We start from the raw sequence: 22,948 nt of genomic DNA, 5'->3' as shown, positions 1-22,948 counted from the left end.
CAGGCCCCCGAACTGGACCTGCCTCGTTAACTCGCCGGAAGGCCTGTGAGAGGCACTCACCCACTGCACGGTCTGAAGCTCATCGCGTAGGCACAGCGTTTCCTTCCTGAGATTCTGCACTTCGTTCTCCTTCACCCGCAGCAACATCTGAGGACAGAGAGAGAGTGCTGTAAGCTCACCCCCAGTGTCCAATCCCAAGAACAAGGAGCCCAGAAACATGCTGGCAATAAGGCAGAACAATAAATACCCAGGAGCGAGTTGCTTCAATCCATTCGAGGGATTAGCTTTTGTAGAATAACATTGACCATGGAGCAAGTTAGAGATGCTGGAAGTAACTCATGTTAAATTTTGACTCATCTTTACTCTGTGAATGGTTTGGCTAGAGGTTGTTACTACTGAGTAAAGGAAAAAAATAACTTTATTTGCCACACGTGCATCAAAACTTTGAAAAGCATACGTGAAATGCGCGAATGCACACAGAATGCTGGAGGAGCTCAGCAGGCCAGGCAGCATCCGTGGAAAAGAGTAAAGAGTCGACGTTTCAGGCCAAGGTCCTTCACTACAGACTGACACAGTCCGAGTGAGGACGTGCTGGGGGCAGCCCGCAAGTGTCACCATGCTTCTGGCACCAACGTTACATGCCCACAACTTACTAACCCTAACCCGTACACCCTTGGGATGTTGGAGGACACTGGAGCGCCAGGAAATCCGCGCGGTCATGTGGAGAACGTACACACTCACCACAGCGGGAATTGAATCCGGGTCTCTGGTGCCGTTAAATGTTACTTTCTGAAGCCACAGAATTTCATCTGCTCTTGCATCACGGAAACGGGCCCTTCGGTCCATCAAGCCCATGCTAATCGTATACCCCAGTCCCGTTTTATTCTCTCCCCATTCCCACTCGCTCACCTCCCCTGCTCCCCCCTGTGCACAGGCTGTCCCTGTCCTATGCTGGATTGTGCTTCGATATGAGAGGAGCCTAGCATTAACCTTGAACTGTTCATTGTGAAGGTTAACCTCTTCCACTGGAGTAATTCCAGCAGAAATTCGCAGCTTAAGGCCAAAAAAGCATCATTTCCAAGCCTCCCCTCCACGGGGCGCTCAAATGGTTTATATACTGTACAGACACAAGAGACTGCAGATGCAGGAAGCCGGGGCAACACACAGGCTGGTGGAAGAACTCTGCAGGTCGAGCAGTATCCGTGGAGAAACACTGTGGTGTAGTGGTTAGCACAATACTTTCCTGTACCAGCGACCCAGGTTCAATTCCCATCGCTGCCTGTGAGGAAGTTGTACATTCTCCCTGTGAGTTTCCTCCAGGTGCTCCGGTTTCCTCCCACAGTCCAAAGACGCAGCGGTTGGTAGGTTAATTGCTCATTGTAAACTGTCCCGTGATTAGGTGAGGGTTAAATCGGGATTGCTGGGCGGCGTGGCTTGAAGGGCCAGGAGGGCTATTCCACGCTATAGCTCAATAAATAAATAAATACTTTCTCCAGCTCAAATGCTGCTTGAGACCTGCTGAGATCCTGCCGCAGGTCGCTGGTTGGTTCATGTACAGAATGGATTCCCCAGCATCAGGTACAAGATGGAAGGAGCTGAATGGGTTAAGTGTGGCATAATAAACAGGGAGTAAGTTATTGGCTGGAAGCTCATCACGGGCCAGGTGTAGCTTTGTGATGATATAACGGAGTGAACGAGGCTGCAGCCCTGTGGGAGGATCTTCAGGTCTGTAGTCTAGTGTAGTTTTGTGTTGTTTTACGTAGTTCAGTATAGTTTTTGTATTGTTCATGTGGCACCATGGTCCTGAAAAACGTTGTCTCATTTTTACTGTGTACTGTACCAGCAGTTATGGTCGAAATGACAATAAAAAGTGACTTGACTTGACTTTAACACTCGAGAGATCTCCCAGTTGTGAGGCTGAGCTACAGCTTGGGAATACACCGATTTCTGCATTTCACACCTCTGCTGGCGCAGTGACCCTGGAGCGGGCCAACACCGCCCACCGAGAGCGCGGCTCGCTCTGCAGAGAGGCCAGTGAGACCCAACCCAAGACTGGACACAGCCCCAAAAGAGCCCCGGGGACGGGGAGGGTATGCGCTGGTCAGATGTAACACCTGGTATAGACTCATGGAGCACTACAGCACAGAAACAGGTCCTTTGGCCCATCTAGTCCCTGTTGAACTGTTACTCTTGTTTAGTTCCTTTGATCAGCCCTTCACATCCCGCCCATTCATGCACAGTATCTATTCAAATTTCTCTTAAATGTTGAAATCCCACATCCACCACTTGCTTTGACATCTCACTCCAGATCAACACCACTCTGAGTGAAGAGCATCCTTAAACATTTCACCTTTCACCTTTCCCTCTTAACCCATGACCTCTAGCTCTCTCACCCAACCTCAGTGAAAAAGCCTGCATTAACCCTTTCTGTACCCCTCGTATTTGTATACCTCTATCAAATCTCGCTGATCCCATATTCCCGTCGCCTTAACAGCGCCAGAGTTGCTCTTGTCCTTACCTACCCCCCCATGAGCCTCTGCATCCAACACATCATCCTCCACAACCTCCACCATCTTCAATGGGACCCCACCACCAAACATATCTTTACCTTTCCCAACTCTCCGCTTTCCCCAGGGATTACTCCGTCCGTGATTCCATTGTCCATTCATCCCTCCCCACTAATCTCCCTCCCTACAGGAGGGCAAAGTGTTACACCTGCCCATTCACCTCCTCCCTCACCACCAATTAGGGCCACAAGCAGTCCTTCCAGGTGAAGTGAGGCAACACTTCACCTGTGAACCTGCTGGGGCCGTCTATTGTGTTGGGTGCTCCCGATGCGGCCTTCTCTACATTGGCGAGGCCCGTCGTTAACTGGGGAACGCTTCGTCAAGCACCTCGGCTCCATCCGCCAAAGGTGGAACTTCCTGGTGGCCAAATATTTTAATTCCGATTTCCATTCCCATTCTGACATGTCACAAAATGTCCCAAAATGAGGCCAACCCTCAGGGTGGATGAACAACATCTTATATTCCATCTGGGTAGCCTTCAACCTGATGGTATGAATATTGATTTCTTCTTCCGGTAAAAAAAATTCCCTCCCCCTTCCCTATTCTTCTTTTCCTCACTCTGGCCAGTTACCTCTTCTTACCTCCCCGTTGCCCCTCCTTCCCTTTCTTCCATGGTCCACTCTCCTCTCATTTCAGATTCCTTCCCCTCCAGACATTTACTGTTCCAATCCACCTGGCTTCACCTATCACCTTCTAGCCGTCCTCCTTCCCTCCCCCCTCCACTTTTCTAATATGACATCTTCCCCCTTCCTTTCCAGTCCTGAAGAAGGGTCTCGGCCTGAAACATTGAGTGTTTGTTCATTTCTGTGGATGCTGTCTGACCCAAGTTCCTCCAGCATTGTGTGTGTGTGTGTGTGTGTGTGTATGTATGTGTGTGTGTGTGTGTCTGTGTGTGTGTGTGTGTGTGTGTGTGTGTGTGTGTGCGTGTGTGTGTGTATGTGTGTGTCTATCAAAGCTCTCCTCATTTTCCTGTGCTTCGGGGCAATAAAGTCCTAATTAATTCAGCTTTCCCTATAACACTGGCCCTCAAGTTTTCGTGTGGAAACGATTTACTGCATCGGCCTTGAGCCGAGGCTGCTAAAGACAAACAATGTTTTGTGACCCAGTTCCTAGGCAACTACGTATACCCGCAGGAGGAGCTGGTTTAAGATCATCCAGTGGTGGTTAAATGTATGGCCCCTGACCCCGACACACTGGGATTGCCAGCTAACACTGCTGCTCAGCTGGAAGTCCTTGTGGCTCCTGTGGGGATTCTTGGCTGTATTCGCCCTCAACGTAGGATTGTTGACTGTGCCAGTGAGCAGAGAGAATGGTCAAGAGGACAGCATGGGTACACGTGTCTAAACCAGGTCACTACTTCACTTAGACAGGAAGATGGAAAACAGAGGAGAAGGCCATTTAGCCCCTCAAGGCTGTCCTGTCATTCAATCACCACCAGTCACCGATTAGTCCTTTGTACCTTAGGTCCATCCACAGATACCTGAATACTGTTATCAGCTACACCAACATCGATTTTTTAAAAATTTCCAATGAAGGAAGGTAGAAGTACATCCGATGTAAACTCTGAAAGGTTTCTTTGGGACGTAAAACTTAATGTCACTCCACAGGTGGTATGTGTATGTGTTAACGAAGTTTATGTCATAACCCGTTAATAGAATAATAGTTATAAAGTACATGGCTCTTCAGACCAACTTGCCCATGCTGACCAGGGTACCTTTCTGAGCTAGTCTCGTTTGCCTGTGTTTGCCCCTGATGATGGACCAGAATCAGGTTTAATATGACCGGCAAACGTCGTTAAATTTGTTAACTGAGCGGCAGCAGTACAATGAAATACATGATAAATATAAGAAAAAACCTGAATTACAGTAGGTATATATGTATAGTAAATTGTTAGATTCAAACAAGTGGTGCAAAAACAATTGTTAAAAAAAGTAGTGAGACAGTGTTCATGGATTCAGTGTCCATTTAGAAACCAGATGGCAGAGGGGAAGAAGCTATTCCTGAACTTCAGGCTTCTGTACCTCCTTCCCGATGGTAACAATGAGAAGAGGGCATGTCCTGGGTGGTGGGGGTCGCCTTTCTGGGGCACCGCTTCTTGAAGATGTCTTGGATACTACAGATGTTGCCCATGACAGACCTGACCAATTTTACAACTCTCTGCAGCCTACTTCAATCCTGTGCAGTGCCCTCCACCCCCAACGCCAGACAGTGCTGCAGCCTGTCAGAACATCTCCACGGTACATGGGGAGCATTGCATAACCGCCTGGCGTGGAGCCCCCAAGGTGCAGAATGGATAGGAACCGCAGAGGGTTGTAAACACAGCCAGCTCCATCAGGGGCTCAACCCTCCCCACCATCGAGGACATCGTCAAAAGGTGGCGTGTCAAGAAAGTGGCATCCACTGTACAGAGCACACCCTCTTCTCATCACCATCAGAGAGGTGGTACAGGAGCCTGATGACACACACTCAACTTCCAGGAACAACCTCTTCCCCTTTGCCTTGGCCATCAGATTTCTGAACGGTCCATGAACCCATCAACACTACCTCCGTATTCCTCTTTTCCACTTATTTTTCTTACTGTAACTTAGTGATTTTTATACATTGCTCTGCCCTGCTGCCACAAAACAAATTTCACGACGTGTCAGTGATAATAAACCCGAGAATTTATTTATTTCTTTAGTGATTCCATGCGAAGTTGGCCTTCGAGCCACGCTGTTCCAGCCACCCCACAACCCCGGTTAACCCTAACTGAGCCACGGGACAATTTATAATTAACCTACCCGGTATGCCTTTGGACTGTGGGAGGAAACTGGAGCACCCAGGGGAAACCCAGCGTTCTACGGGGAGGGTGTACAGAGACTCCTTGCAGAACAGCGCCGGAATTGAACTCTGAACCCGGGATCGCTGCGAGCTGTAACCGCTGCGCTATTGTTGCGCGATTCCAATTCAGCGCCTTTACTATCGACGTACTGCTGTAGGAACTGCCTTCCACAGAGAAGCTGTTAGTGAACTGCGCCACATCAAGGACAGCCTGCCGCAGGAGTGGATCTCTACCACATCAGGAACAGCCTGCCCCAGGAGCAGCTAAGAACTTGATTCTCTCAGAGGACCAGCAGCCCCTGTAAGTCCTCTCACTGCCATATCGCCCAGCAGTGCACCTGCAACAGGCTGTCTGTTGGTGAACGATAAGGGCTGCATCTGTGGGTTCAGCAGCACTGCTGAGTGTTAGCAGGCTGGTGGGGTTACAGATCATTACAAAGCTCAGCCTCGGCAAGATGCCAGAGGCAGCGGCGGAGAGCGCTGTTGTTCAGGGGAAGAGAGAGAAGACTGACAGCCTCCCCTGTCTGTTTAAAACACCTTCAGAGCTGACTGAACCCTCCCCTATTTCAGAGCAAGGGAAATAGTTTTCAGGTGCCAGAGAGAAAGACAAGGTGATCAGTTGAAGAAAGAGAAGGGAGCTTGTTTCAGTAAAGATTCCAGGTTGTTGGCAGCTGCCATTTGCAGCTAAAAAGGGAGTGGAAACAGGAGTTCAGTCATAGAGATATACGGCATGAAAACAGGCCCTTCAGCATCTCTTGTCCATGCTGACCACAGTACCCACTAAGCTAATCCTGTTTGGCCCATATCCATCTCCGTCAAAGCTAATGAGATAAGAAGTGGAAGGGGGAGAAAGTCCACACAGAGAGTTGGTTTTGGGAGATCAAGATGGGCCAAAAGGCAGTCTTGTGTGTTGCACTGTCCTCTAATTCCATAACAGTGCAGAAATCCAGAGACTGAAGAGAACTCCATGCACTATGCAATTAAATCTCCTCACTAAACTTCAATCAAAATCATAACGTTTATTTTTCACTAACTAAACTCAAGACTCACGTCTTTAATCAAGATTGGTCCTATATTTGTGAGGTGATGTAGCAAAAGATTTGAACCTCCCAGTCCAGTAATAATTCAGTCCGAGAGGTGTCAAGACTGAGAGTAATAAAGACACAATGCCGAACTCAGTACATCCAATGATGTCATGTCAGCAGCCTGCCCGGTCACAGGAATCAAATTTAGATGTATATTTGTAATTAGCCTTCCAAGGTCAAGAATAATGAAAAACAGCAGTGCAAGTTCATAATTAAAAGCTCCTGACTTCTGTTTCATACTTCACGTTTGATACATCTCGGTCACTCAGGTTCAGCTAAGGGACGAATCAAATCAATTCTGATCTGCAATCAAGTGACAAACAAAGGCGACCACTGGAACAGCAGAGGACTGCTGGGCTATCTGGCACAGAGGGGAAGAGATTACCAGAATCTGAGGGTCACTGTACTGTATTAACTAGGCCAGTGTTCCCCAGGTCACTCTCCAGGGAATACTTCGGTCGGAAGATTACCCAGAGCTGATCTGCTTTAACGTTGTAGTAACATGCAACACCGCCCCCATGACATATGTCCTCTAGACAGGATGAACTGCAGGTGCATGGGAGCACCACCTCTCACAGATTTCCCCTCCAACTTGTGTGCCGTCCTGACTTGAAATATATAATGCAGATCCTTCACCAACACTGGATCTCACCCTTGGAATTCCCTCCAAAACACGGCCTTCGCTGCGACTGTAGTGGCCCCAAAGGAAGATTTAGAGATGAGCTTTATTTGTCGTTACGCACACCGAAACATAGACTGAAATGCGTCAAATCAAATCAAATTTTGCTGGGACCACACGACCAGCGCCAACACAGGACGCCCACAACTTACTAGCCCTAACCCACGTGGGAAGTGGGAGGAAGCAATAGCACCCAGAGGAAACCCACGTAGTCACGGGGAGGATGGGCTAACACTCCTTATCGGCAGAAATCAGAAACGTGCCCAACTGCTTCTGTAGCCAGAGGGAACAAGGAATGGACACATGGTCACACATTCATAGAGTACCACAGCAGGCCATTTGGCCCATCCAGTCCATGCTGGACCACCATTCCACCCAGTTCCATCGACCCGCACCTGGACCGTACCCTTTCGTACCCCTCCCATCCGCCTACTTATCCAAATTTCTCTTAAATAATACATCAACACATGTGAGCACGGGGAAAGAGATAATTCTTTCTTTAGCACAGTAAGTGGATAGCTTCACTCACCCCATCACTGAATTGATTCCACAACCTATGGACTCACTTTCAAGGCCTCTACAACCCATGTTCTCAATATTATTTATTTGTAATTCTAATTTATCTCTGTTTTATTTGCACAGTTTCTCTTCATTTGTTCATTCAGTGTTTACCCATTTCTGTTTGTGTGCAGTTGTTCATTGATTCTATTGCGTTTCTTTGTATTCACTATGAATGCCCACAGCAAAATGAATCTTAGGGTGGTACATGACAACATACACATCATTCGATAATAAGTTTACTTTGAACTTCGCCAAGATCAGAAACTATGCATCCTGAGAGGGCGGTGGAAGCTAATTCAATGGTAAGTACATAGAAATAATGCATTAAGAGCTTAAAAAGGAAGGCTTTGTGACTTTGGTATAAAGCCAGTGGAGTTGGGATATTTGAATAGAAGGGCCTCTTGGGGTTGACTGGCCACTCCCCACTGTATAATTCTTACAGTGTTTCCTGGTCAAGTGTCTAATGTGTAGATTTCAGTGAAAAGCACTGTTCCTCACCACCCACCCCAATTCACCCTCACCCCCATCCCTCTCCCTCCTCCACAGTTTTACCTCTAGTTCACAGCTGTCTCTGTCACCTGTCACAGGTAAAGTGGCTGTGCTATCTTGGCTCTTCCCTGTAACGAGCTCTCGTATCCGTGCTATTTCCTCCAGCAACTGGCTGTTCAGCTCCTGCAAGGGACAGAAAGAAACTTCTGAAACATTGAACCTTAACCCTCCCTGTCCACCTAGGAGGTCGAAGAAATCCTGGGGCATCAGGGCTTGGCTGGATTACAATCTAGAGGAAACTGAGAGCAAGAAAATTAGCAAAACCTGCATTTAGACTGCCACCATCCAGGCCATGCTCTCTTCTCACTGCTACCACCAGGCAGTAGGTACAGGAGCCATAGGTCCCACACAATCAGGTTCAGGAGCAGTTATGACCCTTCAGTTGACACCTCAACTCTGAACAGACTTTACAACTCATGTTCTCAGTGTTATTTAATTATTCTTTTTTTTGTATTTGCAGCTTGTCTTCTTCTGTACATTGGTTGTCAGTCTTTGAATAGAATTGAATTGACTTTATTTCTTACATCCTTCACATACGTGAGTAAAAATCTTTACATTATGCCTTTATCTGAATGTGCAAAGTGCAAGTTACTGTAATTTGTAATAAGTAATATGTACAGAAATAAATGCAACAGGACGAATGCAATGTTGGTATTCATTTCTAGAGGTATGGAATATTAGAGCAGGGATGTGATGTTGAGGCTCTATAAGGCACTTGTGAGACTACAGTTGGAGTATTGTGTGCAGTTTTAGACTCCTTATTTTAGAAAAGATATACTGACATTGGAGAGGGTTCAGAGAAGATTCACGAGAATGATTCCAGGAATGAAAGGGTTACCATATGAGGAACGTCTGGCAGCCTTTGGGCTGTATTCACTGGAGTTCAAGAGAACGAGGGGGGATCTCACAGAAACATTCCGAATGTTAAAAGGCCTGAACAGATTAGATATGGCAAAGTTATTTCCCATGGTAGGGAATTCTAGGACAAGAGGGCATGACTTCTGGATTGAAGGATCTCCTTTTAGAACTGAGATGCGGAGAAATTACTTTAGTCAGAGGGTGGTAAATCTGTGGAATTTGTTGCCACAAGCGGCTATAGAGGCCAAGTCATTGGGTATATTTAAGGCAGAGATAGATAGGTTCTTGATTAGCCAGGGCATCAAAGGGTATGGGGAGAAGGCAGGGGAGTGGGGATGACTGGAAGAATTGGATCAGCCCATGATTGAATAGCGGAGCAGACTTGATGGGCTGAATGGCCTACTTCTGCTCCTATATCTTATGGTCTTACAGGGCAGTCAACATAGCATAGAAATACAATTTTATTAGCATGAATTAATCAGTCTGATGGCTTGGTGGAAGGAGCTGTCCTGGAGCCTGTTGGTCCTGGCTTTTATGCTGCAGTACCGTTTCCCAGATGGTAGCAGCTGGAACAGTTTGTGGTTGGGGTGACTCGGGTCCCCAATGATTCCTCGGGCCCTTTTTACACACCTGTCGCTGTAAGTGTCCTGAATAGTGGGAAGTTCACACCCACAGATGCTTTGTATGTAGTTTTCAATTAATTCCACTGTATTTCTTTATGCTACTATGAATCCCTGCAAGAAAATGAATCTCAGGGCTGTATATGGTGACATATACGTACTTTGATAATAAATTTACTTTGAACTTTTTAGTTACTCTTTTTCAAGCATAATCCTCTGAGAGCATTCTGGTTTTTGATAAACACAAGCCGTATGTGAACCATTCACCGTACAGAACTGTGATTGACCTGGCCCTCTCCATTCATTCTCATTGTAACAACTTTCAATGCTTTGAATCAATTCCCATTCAAGCCCGTTATACTCAGTTCCAATGGACCAAACCCATTCCATTCACTTATTCATTCATTCATCACTTTGAGTATGAACTATTCCTGACAGGGAAGTGAAGTTGCATTTGTACCACCCACTTCAGGCCATCACGAAGTTTCTTACAATCAGTTTCAGTCATGATATTATAAAGCAGTGGAGCAGACACAAGGGGCCAAATTCTACTTCTTACATCCCCTAGAGAAACGTGAAGTGTTGTGATGTAGACGATTCAGGCAGATATTTCCCAACAATGTTACCAGTTAAAGCTGTTTGTTGGTGATACTGATTGAAGTATGAACAGTGTCTGGGAAAAGTCATGATCATAGAGACATTCAGAACAGAAACAGGCCCTTCAGCCCATCAAGTCCATGCTCACCATCACTTCCACTTCTCCTACACTAATCTCATTTTATTCCACCCATGTTCCCATCAGATCCCCCTAGAATCTACAATTTACCCACGCGTTAGGGGCAATGACAATGGCTAATTAATCAAACAACCTACATGTCTTTGGGATGGGGAAGGAAACCAGGAACGCTGGGGGAAACCCTCATGGTCACAGGGAGAACGTGCAAACTCCACGCAGACAGCACCTGAGGTCAGGATTGAACCGGAGTCGCTGGCATTGTAGGGCAGCAGTTCTGCCACCGTGCACTTACCTCTCCAACTTTCCGAAATAGTGGGAACAGGGTAAATAAGGAGAAGGCATAGGAGCCTTGTTTTAGAGACACCCCTCTGGGGTCTTTCCGCCCATTCAAGAGAAGAGAAGGGTCCTGGATTAGTTTCTGATCCAACAGACTGCTGGTGTCCTGGGTTACCCAAGTGAAGTGAATGTGGACCGGTCAGACAAACTCTACACCTACTGAACACCAAACCTCCCCACATCCGCCAGACCGGAAATTGAAAATCTGCCCTAATGTTTCCTGCTAACTAGATTTTCTAGACTGCTGCACCATTTCCTGATTACCTCCCTCCTTCCTGCTATTTAAGAGCAGTGGAGGGATAAAACAATGGGATTAGAGGCTCATTGGGGAAATGAGCAGGATCTGTTTTAGGGATACAGTAATCAAACTTTTATGAGTTGACCCAGACAGTCTACGTGCATTTATTAGGAAACACAGGTTACCCAACAAGCCTGGTTTGGAGTAACAGAGAAGATCCTACTCCTTGCCAGTCAAATACGCAGGGCATTCCTTAACAACGATTCTCCACACCTCCCCGACAGCTCTGCCTCGATGGTCTCTAGTTGTAAGGGTGCTCAATTCCAGTTGCAGGTCCTCGGTGGATGAAGCAGCCCATCGCCGCACAAAGCCTGACCCCTAATAACATCGAAACACAGACCGATGGAAGTTCCACTTGTGCCTCTCAGTGATCACCACCAGCAAGAGAGGTTTAACTCCCCAGCGTAATATTTTACAGGGTTCCCATCACCAACCCCCACCCCCATCCTGGAAATCACTGACCAGAAATTTAAATACTGAGGCTCTGGGTTCAGTCTAGAGGGATCCTCAGCGTGGGAGTCAATGAGTCAGAGTAATTCGGTATGGGAAGTCCAACTCTATGTCCATGTCATGAGAGGTGGAAATGGGTAAGGCCAGCTAACAGGGCTCAGGTGAAGCTGTACAGAACAATCCCTGTACAGTGGATGCAATGGATTACAGAAGAATCGATGAACTCCAACCATGTCATCGACTTTGGATGCTGGAGACGGGAGGTCATACATGGCCTATGCTGCACAGGGAGCTAAGGGCCCAAGCAGGAGAAGAGTACGGTACAGAAACACACACTTCAGCCCAACTTCTCTTTGCCTACCTAAGCTGGTCCTATTTGCCTGTTTTTGGCTGGTATCCCTCTAAGCTGGTTGAGTGGTGTTGCAGGGAACAACCTTTGCACTCGACATCAGTAAGACTAAAGAGCTGATCGTGGACTTCAGATAGGGCAAGAGGAGGGCACACATGCCAGCTTTCATCACGGCATCAGAAGTGGAAAAAGTGAGCAATTTCAATTCCTGGACGTCAATGTCTCTTCCTGGGCCCAGCATATCGATGCAGCCACACAGAAGGCACGACAGCAGTTGTAGTAAAGACACTCGCAAATTTCTACCTACGTGCCCTGGAGAGATTTCTAACTGGTTGGATCACCGTCTGTACGGGGGGTGGGGCACTGGATCCCTGTCTGTACAGGGAGGGGGACACTGGATCCCTGTCTGTACAGGGAGGGGGACACTGGATCACCATCTGTACGGTGGGGTACTGGATCACTGTCTGTACAGGGGTGGGGCCACTGCACAGGGCTGAAATAAGCTGCAGAAAGTTGTAGACTTGGTTAGTTCCATCATGGGCACTATCCTCGCCAGCATCCAGGGCATCCTCAAGGCGCCATACCTCAAAAAGGCAGCATTTATTATTCAGGACCCCCATCACCCAGGACATGCCCTCTTCTCATTGCTACTATCAGGAAGGAGGTACAGAGGCCCGAAGACACACACTCAGCGATTCACGAACAGCTTTTCCCTCCGTCATCCGATTTCTGAATGGACACTGAACCCATGAACACTACCTCACTACTTAATTTTTCTCACTTCTTACTGAAATTTACAGTTTTTTTGCAAAGTATTGCTGCCACATAACAACAAACGCCAGTGATATTAAACCAGATTCTGATGCTGAACCTTTCCTATCCATGTACAGTATATATACAAATGAATGTTATTACGGTACCTGCAGCTATTTTCTCTGACAGCTTGTCTCATTTACACACTGCCCTATGCATTAGTAAGTTGCTCTTTTAAAGTTTTCTCGTCACATTGAATCTGTTCACTCTAGTTTTTGGTTCCCTGGGGAAAAGAGACTGATTCACCCTACCTAGGCCTGTAGGCCACCCAGTTGATCTGGAGCACAGGCACAGTGCAGCAGCCATGAGTGCTGGTGTCTCATAGATCAATCCTGATCTCAGGTGTTGTCTGTGTGGAGTTTGCAGGTTCTCCATGTGACTCTATAGTTTCCTCTGGGTGCTCCAGTTTCCTCCTACATCCCAAAGACGTGCGGGGTCAGTGGATGAACTGCCCGCTGTCAACTGCCCCTAGTGTAGGCGGTGGGCGATCAGTGGGGTGAGAGGTGATGGCAAAGTGTGTGCACAGAAAACGGCATCGGAGTAGGTGGGCACCCCATGGTCAGCACAGACACAGTGGGCCGAAAGGCCTGCTTCTTTGACACTATACACCCTAGGAGATTATCTCAATGATCTCACTCTATCAGCAGAGTGTTGCCGGGTACTATTAATGCTTCAACCCCTGCCTTCTCCCACACGGTGGGCTGCCGCCGGGAAACAGAGAGCACTTTCTCATCACCTGGTTCTGCCGCAGCAGCTCCTTGTTCTCCTGCTGGCTCCGCGACAGGTCCTTCTCCCGCAGCTGGGTCTCCTTCACCTGGCAGTCGATCTCCCGGCACTTGCGGGAGTACTGCTCCGACAGCACCTGCAGCTCCCGCTGCAGCACCTGCAGCTCCTTCCTGTGACACAGACAGATACGGAATATGCAGTTGCATCGGCAGACCCAACACACCATCCCTCCGCGTGACTGGGCGAAACGCCTGTCAATCACAGCTGGAGACACAGCCTATCCAGTCACGGGCACCGCACGCATTTATGACCCATCCCTAGTTGCCTCCCAGACCGAGTGGTTTGTTGGGCAACATCAGCAGGGAGGTAAGCATCAAGTGTACCGTTCTGGGCTGGGAGTCAATTATGTTCCAAATGCTAGGTTTGCTTCTCTAGCGGTCAGCTTTAAAACAACCCTACTGCTTAATGTTTGCCATTATCAAGGGAAGCTTTCTATACCAAAGTTTTGTTTACAATTTTGGGAATTTAAATCCTGACCTTCCATGGTGTAAATACAACCCACAGTCAAAATCTGAAGCTTGCTCTCCCGTCCTGTGCAGTAATCTTCGTGCTGCCACTGGAATGGATTTTACACCCTTAACTTGTGTTATGTAGAAATCCCTACTCTGCTGCAAGTATCACCCTGCTTTCAGCAGGAGAACTTTGTTGTGTTCTCCAGACCTCTGCCCTCTTATGTTTGTGCATGTATGTACAAATACGATAAGCAAGTTGCAGCCGATGCAAAACTGGCTGTGTGCTGTGGATAGCGAGGAAGGCCGTTTCAGCCTGGAGAGGGACACAGATCAGTTGGAAAACTTAAGTGGGATAATGGCAAATGGACAAGAGTGAACTGATGTCTTTCAGAAAGGCAACAAGGGTGGGATGTAATCAGTAGGTAGTAGGACACTAGGGAGTATGAACAGGAAGAGTTTGAGGGATGTGTTCATAAATTCTTGAAATAATTTATTTATTTAGCAATACAGTGCAGAGTGGGCCCTTCTGGCCCTTCGAGCCATGCTATCCCAGCAACCCCAGACAGGTGAAGAAGACATAAAGGTCCCTTCTCTTCACTGGCCACAGCAGAGAATATAGGAATTGGGGCACAGTGTTGCAGCTTTATAAAGTGTTGTCTAGGCTACGCTTGGAGTATTGTGTTCCGTTCTGGTCACCACACTATAGGAAGGATATGATTGCACCGGAGAGGTGGAGAGACTCACTAGGCTAGCAGCAACAAGGAATCTCGGTGGGCTGAGCAGCGTCTGCGGAAGGAAAGGAATTGTCGGCTTTTCAAGTTGAAAACCCGAATCGGGATCCAAAACGTCGACAATTCCTTTTCTCTCCACGGATGCCGCTTGACCTGCCGAGTTCCTCCAGCAGACCGATAGTTGCTGCAGGTTCCAGCGTCTGAGGTCTCTTGTGTTTCACTGGCATGATGGCTGGGAAGGAGTGTTACAGACATGAGGAGGGACTGGGTGGGCCTGGAGCAGAGGAAGAAGGGTGACCTGATAGAGGTCTTTATGAGGGGACAGATAATAAGCGCTTTTTTTCCTTGGTGGGTGTTCTCAGACAAGGAGAGAGATGGGAGGTTTAGAGGGGATTTGAGTGGAGGGGGTTGTTTTTTGCTAACAGATGAGAACATGCTCCCTGTAGAGCTGGGGAAAGTTCAGACCCTCATAACATACAAGAAGCATCTCCACAAGTACCTGAATTGCTAAGGTCCAGAAGGGATCAGCATATGTAGTTACAAAGAGCAGAATAAACATGATGGGCTGAAGGGCCTGTTTCTCTGCTGTACGACTCTGTGACTCCTCGGAGAGTTTCACTTTGATTAAAACTATGGAGTGATTGCTCTGGTGTGCTGTGTATGCAAGGCTCAGTTTGCTGAGTAAATAAATGTTGTTCCAAGTCCAACTCAGTGAGTCCATGTTGAAAATCAAAACAAAGACTGCAGACGTTGGAAGATGCTGGAAACACGTGGCTTGTTCAAGCAGCGTCTGTGGAGGAATAAGCGATCAACGTGTCCAGTCAATGACTCTTCATCAGAGCAAGATTTAACTGTTTCTCCACAGACCTGTTGAGTATTTCCAGCATTTGTCTGAGTTTATTTTCGGTTAGTTTGTGCCCTGGTGCCAATAGATATACTGGTTTTCCCAAAGAACAGGAATAAAACAGTTTATACAAGTGGAATGCAGCCAGCAGCCTCCATCGGAATGCACTGCACTGGCTGTGTATTGGGTTCCCCAGCCACACCATTAACCCGTACTCACTGGTGCTGCTTATGCAGTCTCTCCAGATCGCTGTTGGCCGCAATGCTTTGCGTGCAGCGCATTTTCTCCATCTCCCTCTCCAGCTCTTCGCGGTGTGCCTTTTTCACTGCTTCGATGGCTGTCACATGAAACACAGGCTGTTAACCACGACAGGAGCAGGCCCTTCATGCTGGGTTGCGTGGCCCTCTGATCTTGGCAACTCACTCGCAAGAAGTTTCGTCACCACACAAGAAGACAACTAACAGCGCACTGATGATGTCTCCTCATGAAATGTTTGCAAGTAAATGGCCAAGATCGGAGAACAGCTCAACCCAACCATCAACCACCCAAGCTACACATTCTCCAAATTACTTCCAGACCCTCAGGCAATTAATGACCTGGGTCTTTTTGAGATTGAGACTGAGAGCCATTTGTCACAAAGCTAAATGAAGGCATGGAGTCATCACATTCACCCATAAGCTCTGCACTTGCTGACCTTCTCCCATTACAGAAACACATTCATTTTATTATCTTCATCTCCATTTTCAAATTCTTCCAGGTCCCTGTCCTTATCACAACTCATTTCACCCGCCATTGGCCACGTATCACTGGTTTCCAGTCCGTTTGTCCAACAGTGACACTAACTAGTAACTAGCAGACCTACTGCCTCACTAATCACACAGGTTCTATCCTGACCTATGGTGCTGTCAAGTGTGGAGTTTGCACGTTCTTCCGGCTACTTCTTGATTGGTAGGGGTTAACTGGCCACTGTAAATTGTCACCACCAGAGACACTGGAAATCTGAAGCAACTACACACCAAACGCTGGAGGAACTGGCAGGTCAGGCAGCATCTATGGAGAGGAATGAACAGTTGACGTTTCGGGCCAACACCCTTCATCACGACTGGAAAGGAAGGGGGAAAATCCCAGAACAAGGTGGTGGAAGGAGAGGAAGAAGGACAGTTAGAAGGTAACAACACACATCAAAGTTGCTGGTGAACGCAGCAGGCCAGGCAGCATCTCTAGGAAGAGGTACAGTCGACGTTTCAGGCCGAGACCCTTCCGTTTGTTACAGTTAGAAGGTGATAGGTTAAGCCACGTGGGTGGAAAAGCCAAAGGGCTGGACAAGAAGGAAGCTGATAAGAGAAGAGATTGGACCATGGGAGAAAGGGAAGGAGGACGGGCACCAGGGGGAGCTGATAGGCAGGTGAGGAGAGGTAAGAGGAGTATGTGGCCATCAGGGTGGTGGAAAAAATAGCACTTGGCATACTTGCCTTCATGGGCTCTGGTACTGAGTACAAGAGGGAGGGGGCAGAGGCCCTATAAAGATGGTGGGGGGAGGATGGGAAGGAGAAGGCTGGCAGGTTCTAGGTGAAAAAACTCTCAGCAAGTCAGGCAGCGCCTGTAGAGACAGAACCTCTCCCCGTTCGGAACTGGAGAAAAGGAGCATGGTCTCAGTCGCAGAGAAGGGGTGGGAGCGGAGAGAACAGAAGGAACGTCTATGTGAGGATGGGGTCCAGGGCTCACCAGGTAACATCACTGCTCCCAGCGCTGGCAGTAACAGAGGAACACACTGGAAACGGAAAACAGTGTTGCAGGAAATAGAGCCACAGAAATGTACGGTGCAGGTGGGCACAGGTTCTGGGAGGAGTTGGTGGATGTATGTGAGAGCCCTACACACAATTCCACATCAATCTCGTTTTCACCAGTGGCTTTGTACAGCAAATGCTCGGCACGTGACTGCGAGACACTGCAGAGAGTTGCGGACACAGCTCAGCGCCTCACAGAAAGCAGCCTCCTCCTGCGCCTCTCGCTGCCTCAGTAATGCAGCCAACATAATCAACGACCCCACCCACCCCAGATATTCTCACTTCCTCCCCCTTATAAAGCGTGGAGGATACAAAAGCCTGAAAGCACGCACCACTAGGCTCGATAGCTTCTAACCCGATGTAGTAAGAGTTCCCTACTATGATTACATGGGTTCTTAACCTTTCAATCTACCTTGTAGATTGTTATATACCTGCACTTCACTTTCCCTGTAGCTGTTACACTTTATTCTACCTCAGTACACTGTGTATGAACAGCACTCAAGGCAAACTTTTCATAGTATCTCAGTATATACAATGATAATAAACTAAATTCCAATCCCAGTTCCATTTCCTCCGGATTCTACACAGCACCTACACATTGGGGACAGGTTACAGCCTGTTAACCCGCACATCTTTAGGATGTGGGGGGAAACCAGAACCCCCCCCCCCCACAGTCAGGAGGGAAAATGTGCAAATTCCAGACAGATGAGACCTGAGGTCAGGACTGAACCTGTGACAACGCCACTGAGGGGCAGCGGCTCCACCAGCTGTACCCCTGTACTGCCTCCGCAACGAACCGGAAGCAGATCAGAATGCTGGAAACACCCAGCACAACCAGTTCAGTGAGACGGACTGAAAAACAGCGTACTGGTTAGCACAACGCTTTACAGCACAGGTGACCTGGGTTCAATTCCCACCACTGCCTGTAAGGAGTTTGTACCTTCTCCCTGTGACCGTGTGGGTTTTCCCTGGGTGCTTCAGTTTCCTCCCACAGTCCAAAGGCGAACTGGTTAATTGGTCATTGTGAATTGTCTCGTGATTAGGCTAGGATCAAATCGGGGGGTTACTGGGTGCTGTGGCTCGAAGAGCCTGTTCCCCCCATATCTCAATCAATCAATAAGTAAATAAATTGATTGATTGTTGAGCCCCCATCCCAGCAACAATTCTTATGATGATGCTTTTTTTTGGCGACACAACCAAGGTAGATGCCCCTTGCCTTCTCACCTTCTGCTCTCTGTTAACTGTCTAACAACTTATCGAATATTTTCTAACAATCCAAATATATTAGACCCACCGGCTCCTCCCACCCCTTCGTTACAGCCGCACAAAACAATAAAAATAAATAAATGTAAGAATGTTAAAGATTTGTTGGCCAGTCAAGCGGATTTAATTCCTCTTGATCTGAAGTTCATGTGAGTTAAACAGGATTACAATAAAATATAATAAACAGATGCTAGACATTTGCCCCCTTTACACACCCGCTTCTCCAATCAGAAAGCGACTCAATGATCATAGAACAGACTAGAAGGCCATTCAGCCCACCAAGTTTATCCTAGATATCAAGTATCTCTCTATATTAATCCCATTTTCCAGCATTCAATCTGTAAACTTCTACACCATGATTTCCCAGTTCCAGAGTTGCGCAGGTCAGGAAGTTGCTGTAAACTGTCCCAAGTGTGTAAGGCGAGTGGAGGAATCTGGGGTAGCTGGTGAGAACAGAATGGGTTAATGTGGGTTTAAGGGTTCTCTCACACACCCATCAACCCCTCCCTAAATCCACCCCACCTAACACTCTGTTTCCAGCAAGACTTTCCTTGCCAATCAGACTCAGGCAGGTTTGCCACATCCTCTTCCGAGTGGCTGTTGTAAACTGCTGATTCTGTTCACGACAGGTTTGATGACATTCAGTAGAATCTCTACTAATCTTAATGAAGGGAAACCTCCTACTGGTTTAGCTAATCACTTATCAAGGAACATTTAATCTGTCAATGAAGTCAAGCAATGTGGGGCTAAGTAGTGCTAAGGTAAAAGATCAGCCTGGATCTTATTAAACCTATGTTATGGATAGTGAGGGTCGTTTCCCATTGGCAGAGGTGTTTATGATGAATATTGATTTAGGGCAAGGATTCCCAACCTTTTTTATGCGTGGGACCCCTACCATTAACCGAGGGGTCTGTGGACCCCAGGCTGGGAACCCTGTCTCAGGGTTAAGAAGTAGGAGAGTTAGAAGGGGTCAGAGGAATTTTTTCCCCTAGTCTGCAACTTGCTGTTCCAAGCTGCATTTTAACTTCAATCTACAATCCACATTCAGATCTGAAGATTGCTTGCTGTTGAAATTAATCTTTGCTATATACCCTAACTCCAGAATACGCCCCAACAGGGTCAGAGGATTTTTAAAAAAATTTAGCCACTGGTTGGAATCTGGAACTTGTTGGACACTGTCTGAAGGGATGGTGGACTCTCATAACATTTAAGAGATACTTAGAGGGGTCAAAATACCCTGGAGACTTAAGAAGAAGATCTAGCATTAAGGGTGTGCCTCACTGTCGGAGGAGCCACATCATCAGACCAACTCACCGAGGTAACGGGTCAGGACCCTTTCCTCAGAAGGACATGATCATCCCTGACCGATGGTTAACCCTTACTCTACAATACGCCACCAGATTATCCAGTATGCGGTACCTTCAAGGGACGATGCCTCAAAAAGGCGGGATCCATCATTAAGGACCCCCATCACCCTGTTCTCACTGCTACCATCAGGAAGAAGGTACAGAAGCCTGAATGAACACATTGATTTCTGAATGGACAATAAACCCATGAACACTGCCTCACTACATTTTCATTTCTAGTTGTTGCACTACTTGTGTACTTTAACAATTTAATACATATATACTTACTATAATTTACACTTTCTTTTCCTTCTTATTACGTATTTCATTGTACTGCTGCTGCAATGCCGGTGGTATTAAACCTGATTCTGAAATTCCCAGCCACCATAGCTACATTTCAACAGTGCACTTTACAAATTGTATAGGCTATAGGGAAACACAAGGGTGAAAGGAACTGGTGGGATTGCTCTGAGAGCTGGTACAGACTAAATGGGCCAAATGCCCTCCTGCTGTGTTGTAACAAGATAGGGGTCTTGGAGGAGACACCCCCTTGGGAGGGGCCCTGCTGGGAGATTACTTTCCGCATGCAGCCTCTCTCCCTCCTTTTCCCCCACACCAGCACCAGCTGCAAGCCTCCCTGTTCGTACCGGCGATTGTGGCGTTGGTTTCCTCAGACAGCAGCTGCTCTTTCTCCTGCTGGACCCTCTCCAACTCCCGCTGGTGTTGCCTCTGCAGCTCCTCCATCGCCTTCTGGTGGGATTTCTCCATCTCCATAAAGCTTCGCTCGCAGGTTGCCTGCACACCAAAAGGGCCAGAGATCAGAAAACTCTCTCAGTCCGGGCCAGGATTTCACCACAGGCCTGAAAGGGTTAAATCATCAGCAGTGATGGCCCAGAGCCCGGGCGGACTTGACAGAAGTGCTCGCACTGAGCTGATAGGGTAAGTGGAAGCCATTTCCTCTGGCGAGGTCTAGCCTGAGAAGCATGTAATTCGAGCGTGGCCCTTCACACAAAGGGGAGTGGCAATCTGACAACCCCCTCCCCAGAGCTGGGAGGCAAGTGAAACGTCAGCACAGAGATGAATGGATCTGTGCGGGGAAGGGTTATGGGAAGATGGGGTCAGATTCAGTTCAGCCTTGATCTAACAATGGCAGAAGAGGCTGGCCACTGAACGGCCTCAATCTGTGTCACCAGGAAGGGGACGGGGGAGGGTGTAAAATGTCACAGAAGAGGCAACCAGCAGCCCTGACCCCTTCCATCTGCCCCGTGCTCACCCACTGTCACCAGTTCCCACATACATTATGCTCCAATTTTAAATCCTCGTTTTCAAAGTCCTCCATGGCCCTCCTCTGTAATACCCACTAACACAACCTTCTAAATTACCTGACTCCATTTCTGACTGCTCGGGCTGTCTAGGGCAGCAACTTCCTTCCTAAACCTCAGCATCTCTCTGTCGTTCTTTCATCTATGACAGAACTTTGGATTATCTGTCCTTTGTGTTCTATCGTCAAACATCGGGACCTCTTTGGTGCATTAATAGTGTTTTTAAGCAGCAGCTGGTGCTGAGAGCACCATCCTTGCTTTCGACTCCAGTGCTTTACCCATGGTTTGTTACAAATGCCAGTGGAAGTGGGTTCAACTTTGCCACTGCTGCCCTTTCAAAAACAGCATGTTCCTGATGATCACATCTGTGCTTTTTATAAAATCCTGTGACAGCTCTGATTCATTTGCCAATTCCCTGCTGTTGCTGACTCCTGGTTTACTGGCCTTCCCTGCCACCTGGATCACTTTCCCCTTACTAGAATGCTCGTGGCGTCTGAACACCTCGCGCAAGGTGGCAGGGCGCACAGCTTCAGAGTGAGATCGATAACCGGTTCAGCCCCGACCTCGGGTGCTCTCTGTGTGGAGTTTGCATGCCTTCCCTGTAACTGCCTGGGTTTCCCCTGGGTGCTCCGATTTCCTCCGACATCCCAAAGACACGCAGGCTGCCTGGTTAACTGGCCGATGTAGATTGCCTCTGGTATGCGAGTGAGTTGGAGAATATGGGGGAATCGATGGGAAGGTAGTGAGAATAGAACGGGTTTGGGCAGGATTAGTGTAAATGAGTGGCTGATGGTCCAGCATGGCTTTGGTAAGCCAAAATACTGGTTCCATGTTCTATGTCTCTGTACTTTATAATGGCAGCTGCTGTGCCCGAGACTGTAAGAGACTACAGAGCGTTGTGGACACAGCTCGATACATCTCTATGGGCTCCACAGCGCCATGGACTCTATCCACACTTCTCACTGCCTTGCTTAAGCAGCCAACCAAACTAAAGATCCCACCCACGCCAGACATTCCTTCTTCTGCCCTCTCCCACTGGATAGAGATACAAAAGCATGAAAACATGTACCAACAGGATCAAGGACAACTTCCATCTGCCTGCTGTAGGACTATTCAACAGTCCCCTCATATAACTTGGACTCTTGACCTCAGAGACTACCTTGTCTATCTGCACTGCACTTTCTCTATAACATTACAGAGTCATAGAGAAGTACAGCACTGAAACAGGCCCTTTGGCCCATCTAGTCAATGTTGAACCCATTTAAAGTACCCTCTCCCATCGATCTGCACCCGGACCATACCCCTACCATCCATGTACCTATCCAAACTTCTCTTAAATGTTGAAATTGAGCTCGCATGGACTCGTTGGCAGCTCATTCCACGCTCTCACGACCCTCTGAGTGAAGAAGTTTCCCCTCATGTTCCTCTTAAACTTTTCACCTTTCACCCTTAAGCCATGACCTCTGGTTGTAGTCCCACCCAGCCTCCGTGGTAAAAGCCTGCTTGTATTTACCCGGTCTATACCCCTACACCCCTAATATTCTGCAGTCTGCTATCGTTTTCCCGTGTACTACTGTTTCAATGAAATGATCTGTATGAATGGACTTCCACTGTACCTCAGTGCATACGACAATCTTAAACCAATTTACTGATTTAAGAATAATGCAAATGTCTCCTGCCTCCTCACATACCCGAA

At 47.7% G+C, this 22,948-nt stretch overlaps 1 protein-coding gene across 12 annotated transcripts in view; it reads right to left on the bottom strand.

Annotated features, from left to right (window-relative positions):
- Positions 1 to 22,948, bottom strand: part of triobpb (TRIO and F-actin binding protein b) — a 305,286-nt gene that overhangs the window by 3,508 nt on the left and 278,830 nt on the right. For all 12 annotated transcript variants that reach the window (XM_063062679.1, XM_063062675.1, XM_063062672.1 and 9 more), the window contains 5 exons: positions 20,578 to 20,725; positions 15,754 to 15,871; positions 13,458 to 13,617; positions 8,265 to 8,384; positions 61 to 147 (listed from right to left, as the gene is read on the bottom strand). In XM_063062679.1, coding sequence (XP_062918749.1) covers positions 61 to 147; positions 8,265 to 8,384; positions 13,458 to 13,617; positions 15,754 to 15,871; positions 20,578 to 20,725 — 633 coding nt within the window. The remainder of the gene's footprint in view (positions 1 to 60; positions 148 to 8,264; positions 8,385 to 13,457; positions 13,618 to 15,753; positions 15,872 to 20,577; positions 20,726 to 22,948) is intronic.

Source organism: Mobula hypostoma, chromosome 11, assembly GCF_963921235.1.
Source record: "Mobula hypostoma chromosome 11, sMobHyp1.1, whole genome shotgun sequence".
NCBI classification, from domain to species: Eukaryota; Metazoa; Chordata; class Chondrichthyes; order Myliobatiformes; family Myliobatidae; genus Mobula; species Mobula hypostoma.
This window is presented reverse-complemented; position numbering and strand designations above follow the sequence as displayed.